This window comes from Schistocerca cancellata, unplaced genomic scaffold, assembly GCF_023864275.1.
Source record: "Schistocerca cancellata isolate TAMUIC-IGC-003103 unplaced genomic scaffold, iqSchCanc2.1 HiC_scaffold_1150, whole genome shotgun sequence".
NCBI lineage: Eukaryota > Metazoa > Arthropoda > Insecta > Orthoptera > Acrididae > Schistocerca > Schistocerca cancellata.
Window position 1 is genome coordinate 270,533 of NW_026047149.1, and position 5,256 is coordinate 275,788.

The window sequence follows — 5,256 nt, forward strand, 5'->3', positions numbered from 1 at the left end:
GGCAGCACTCCTTGCGAAGGCAGCACTCTTTGCGAAGGCAGCACTCTGAGCAAAGGCAGCACTCCATGCGAAGGCTGCACTCCGTGCGAAGGCAGCACTCCGTGCGAAGGCAGCACTCCGTGCAAAGGCAGCACTCCGTGCAAAGGCAGCACTCCGTGCAACGGCAGCACTCCGTGCAAAGGCAGCACTCGGTGCGAAGGCAGCACTACGTGCATAGGCACCACTCCTTGCGAAGGCAGCACTCCCTGAGAAGGCAGCACGCCCAGCTGTGGCAGCCCTTTTTGTGAAGGCAGCTCTCCTTGCGAAGGCAGCACTCCTTGCAAAGGCAGCACTCTGTGCGAAGGCAGCATTCGTAACAAAGGCACCACTCCTTGCGAAGGCAGCACTCCTTGCGAAGGCAGCACTCCTTGCGAAGGCAGCACTCCTTGCGAAGGCAGCACTCCGTGCGAAGGCAGCACTACATGCATAGGCACCACACCTTGCGAAGGCAGCACTCCCTGTGTAGGCAGCACTCCTAGAGAACGCAGCACTCCTTGCGAAGGCAGCACTCCTTGTGAAGGCAGCAGTGTGTGCAAAGGCAGCACCCCCTGCGAAGGCAGCATTCCTTGCGAAGGCACCACCCCTTGTGAAGGCAGCACTCCGTGCGGAAGCTGCATTCCTAGCGAAGGCAGCACTCCCTGCGATGGCAGCATTCCTAGCGAAGGCAGCACTATGTGCGAAGGCAGCGCTCCTTGCGCAGGCAGCACACCTTGGAAGGCAGCACTCCTTGCAAAGGCAGTACTCCCTGCGAAGGGAGCACTACTTGTGACTGCACAACCCCTTGCGAAGCCAGCACTTACGAAGGCAGCCCTACTTGTGAAGGCAGCACTCCTAGCAAAGGCAGCACTCCTTGCGAAGGCAGCACTCCCTGCGATGGCAGCCCTCCTTGTGAAGGCAGCACTCCTTGTGAAGGCAGCACTTCTTGCAAAGGCAGTACTCCTTGCGAAGGCAGCACTCCGTGCGAAGGCAGCACTCCGTGCGAAGGCAGCACTCCATGTGATGGCAGCACTCTGTGCAAAGGCAGCACTACGTTCATAGGCACCATCCCTTGCGAAGGCAGCACTCCCTGTGAAGGCAGCACTCCCTGTGAAGGCAGCACTTCCTGTGAAGGCAGGACTCCTAGAAAACGCAGAACTCCTTGCGAAGGCAGCACTCCTTGTGATGGCAGCACTCTGTGCAAAGGCAGCACTCCCTGCGAAGGCAGCATTCCTTGCGAAGGCAGCACTCCTTGCGAAGGCAGCACTCCTTGCGAAGGCAGCACTCCTTGCAAAGGCAGCACTCCATGCGAAGGCAGCACTCCTTGCGAAGGCAGCACTCCTTGCAAAGGCAGTACTCCCTGCGAAGGGAGCACTACTTGTGAAGGCACAACCCCTTGTGAAGCCAGCACTCCCTGCGAAGGTAGCCCTCCTTGCGAAGGCAGCACTCCTTGCGAAGGCAGCACTCCTTGTGAAGGCAGCACTACTTGCGAAAGCAGCACTCCTTGCGAAGGCACCACCACTTGCGAAGGCAGCACTCCCTGCTAAGGAAGCACTCCGTGCGAAGGCAGCACACCCTGCGAAGGCAGCGCTCCTTGCGAAGGCAGCACTCTGCACAAAGGTAGCACTCCGTGAGAAGGCAGCACTCTGTGTGAAGGCAGCCCTCTGTGCAAAAGCAGCACTTCGTACGAAGGCTGCACTCCTTGTGAAGGCAGCACTCTGTGCAAAGGAAGCACTCCGTACTAAGGCAGCACTACGTGCGAAGGCAGCACTCCTAGCAAAGGCAGTAATCTGTGCGAAAGCAGCAATCCTAGCGAAAGCAGCACTCCCTGCGATGGCAGCACTCCTAGCGATGGCAGCTCTCCGTGCGAAGGCAGCACTCCTTGCGAAGGCAGCACTCCTTGCGAAGGCAGCAATCTGTGCAAAGGCAGCACTCCGTGCAAAGGCAGCACTCTGTGCAAAGGCAGCACTCCGTGCGAAGGCAGCACTACGTGTGAAGGCAGCATTTCTAGCGAAGGCAGCACTCCGTGCGAAGGCACCACCCCTCGCTATGGCAGCACTCCCTGCGAATGCATCACTCCTATCGAATGCAACACTCCTAGCGAAGGCACCACTCCTAGCGAAGGCAGTACTCCTAGCGAAGGCAGCACTCCCTGTGAAGGCAGCACTCCTTGCGAAGGCAGCACTCCTTGTGAAGGCAGGACTCTGTGCAAAGGGAGCACTCCCTGCGAAGGCAGCATTCCTTGCGAAGGCAGCACTGCTTGCGAAGGCAGCACTCCTTACGAAGGCAGCACTCCTTGCGAAGGCAGCACTCCTTGCGAAGGCAGCACTCCTTGCGAAGGCAGCACTCCCTGCAAAGGCAGCACTCCCTGCGAAGGCAGCCCTCCTTGGGAGGGCAGCACTCCTTACGAAGGCAGCATCCCTTGCAAACAGCACTCCTTGGGAAGGCAGCACTCCTTGCGAAGGCATCACTCCTTGCGAAGGCAGCACTCCTTGCGAAGCCAGCACTACTTGCGAAGGTAGCCCTCCTTGCGAACGCAGCACTCATTGCAAAGGCAGCACTCCTTGCGAAGGCAGCACCCCTTGCGGATGCAGCACTCCTTGCAAAGGCAGCACTGTGTGTGAAGGCTGCACTACGTGCGTAGGCACCAGCCCTTGCGAAGGCAGCCCTCCCTGTGAAGGCAGCACTCCTAGCGAACGCAGCACTCCTTTCGAAGGCAGCGCTCCTTGTGGAGGCAGCACTCCGTGCAAAGGCTGCACTCCCTGCGAAGGCAGCACTACTTGCCAAGGCATTACCCCTTGCGAAGGCAGCACTCCCTGCAAAGGCAGCCCTCCTTGCGAAGGCAGCCCTCTTTGCAAGGGCAGCACTCCTTGCGAAGGCAGCACTCCTTGTGAAGGCAGCGCTCCTTGCGCAGGCAGCACTCCTTGTAAGGCAGCACTCGTTGCGAAGGCATTACCCCTTGCGAAGGCAGCACTCCGTGCGAAGGCAGCCCTCCTTCCGAAGGCAGCCCACCGTGCGAAGGCAGCACTCCTAGCGAAGGCAGCACTCCTTGCGAAGGCAGCACTCCTTGCGAAGGCAGCACTCCTTGCGAAGGCAGCACTCCTTGTGAAGGCAGCACTTCTTGCAAAGGCAGTACTCCTTGCGAAGGCAGCACTCCGTGCGAAGGCAGCACTCCGTGCGAAGGCAGCACTCCATGTGATGGCAGCACTCTGTGCAAAGGCAGCACTACGTTCATAGGCACCATCCCTTGCGAAGGCAGCACTCCCTGTGAAGGCAGCACTCCCTGTGAAGGCAGCACTTCCTGTGAAGGCAGGACTCCTAGAAAACGCAGAACTCCTTGCGAAGGCAGCACTCCTTGTGATGGCAGCACTCTGTGCAAAGGCAGCACTCCCTGCGAAGGCAGCATTCCTTGCGAAGGCAGCACTCCTTGCGAAGGCAGCACTCCTTGCGAAGGCAGCACTCCTTGCAAAGGCAGCACTCCATGCGAAGGCAGCACTCCTTGCGAAGGCAGCACTCCTTGCAAAGGCAGTACTCCCTGCGAAGGGAGCACTACTTGTGAAGGCACAACCCCTTGTGAAGCCAGCACTCCCTGCGAAGGTAGCCCTCCTTGCGAAGGCAGCACTCCTTGCGAAGGCAGCACTCCTTGTGAAGGCAGCACTACTTGCGAAAGCAGCACTCCTTGCGAAGGCACCACCACTTGCGAAGGCAGCACTCCCTGCTAAGGAAGCACTCCGTGCGAAGGCAGCACACCCTGCGAAGGCAGCGCTCCTTGCGAAGGCAGCACTCTGCACAAAGGTAGCACTCCGTGAGAAGGCAGCACTCTGTGTGAAGGCAGCCCTCTGTGCAAAGGCAGCACTTCGTACGAAGGCTGCACTCCTTGTGAAGGCAGCACTCTGTGCAAAGGAAGCACTCCGTACTAAGGCAGCACTACGTGCGAAGGCAGCACTCCTAGCAAAGGCAGTAATCTGTGCGAAAGCAGCAATCCTAGCGAAAGCAGCACTCCCTGCGATGGCAGCACTCCTAGCGATGGCAGCTCTCCGTGCGAAGGCAGCACTCCTTGTGAAGGCAGCACTCCTTGCGAAGGCAGCAATCTGTGCAAAGGCAGCACTCCGTGCAAAGGCAGCACTCTGTGCAAAGGCAGCACTCCGTGCGAAGGCAGCACTACGTGTGAAGGCAGCATTTCTAGCGAAGGCAGCACTCCGTGCGAAGGCACCACCCCTCGCTATGGCAGCACTCCCTGCGAATGCATCACTCCTATCGAATGCAACACTCCTAGCGAAGGCACCACTCCTAGCGAAGGCAGTACTCCTAGCGAAGGCAGCACTCCCTGTGAAGGCAGCACTCCTTGCGAAGGCAGCACTCCTTGTGAAGGCAGGACTCTGTGCAAAGGGAGCACTCCCTGCGAAGGCAGCATTCCTTGCGAAGGCAGCACTGCTTGCGAAGGCAGCACTCCTTACGAAGGCAGCACTCCTTGCGAAGGCAGCACTCCTTGCGAAGGCAGCACTCCTTGCGAAGGCAGCACTCCCTGCAAAGGCAGCACTCCCTGCGAAGGCAGCCCTCCTTGGGAGGGCAGCACTCCTTACGAAGGCAGCATCCCTTGCAAACAGCACTCCTTGGGAAGGCAGCACTCCTTGCGAAGGCATCACTCCTTGCGAAGGCAGCACTCCTTGCGAAGCCAGCACTACTTGCGAAGGTAGCCCTCCTTGCGAACGCAGCACTCATTGCAAAGGCAGCACTCCTTGCGAAGGCAGCACCCCTTGCGGATGCAGCACTCCTTGCAAAGGCAGCACTGTGTGTGAAGGCTGCACTACGTGCGTAGGCACCAGCCCTTGCGAAGGCAGCCCTCCCTGTGAAGGCAGCACTCCTAGCGAACGCAGCACTCCTTTCGAAGGCAGCGCTCCTTGTGGAGGCAGCACTCCGTGCAAAGGCTGCACTCCCTGCGAAGGCAGCACTACTTGCCAAGGCATTACCCCTTGCGAAGGCAGCACTCCCTGCAAAGGCAGCCCTCCTTGCGAAGGCAGCCCTCTTTGCAAGGGCAGCACTCCTTGCGAAGGCAGCACTCCTTGCGAAGGCAGCGCTCCTTGCGCAGGCAGCACTCCTTGTAAGGCAGCACTCGTTGCGAAGGCATTACCCCTTGCGAAGGCAGCACTCCGTGCGAAGGCAGCCCTCCTTCCGAAGGCAGCCCACCGTGCGAAGGCAGCACTCCTAGCGAAGGCAGCACTCCTTGCGAAGGCAGCACTC

At 59.4% G+C, this 5,256-nt stretch overlaps 1 protein-coding gene across 1 annotated transcript; it reads right to left on the minus strand.

Moving 5' to 3' along the window:
• Positions 1-2,558: 2,558 nt before the first annotated feature.
• On the minus strand, positions 2,559-4,658 carry LOC126159982 (uncharacterized). The gene has a single exon (XM_049916790.1). It carries the CDS (start codon positions 4,656-4,658, stop codon positions 2,559-2,561), a length of 2,100 nt encoding a protein of 699 aa, XP_049772747.1.
• Positions 4,659-5,256: the final 598 nt, after the last annotated feature.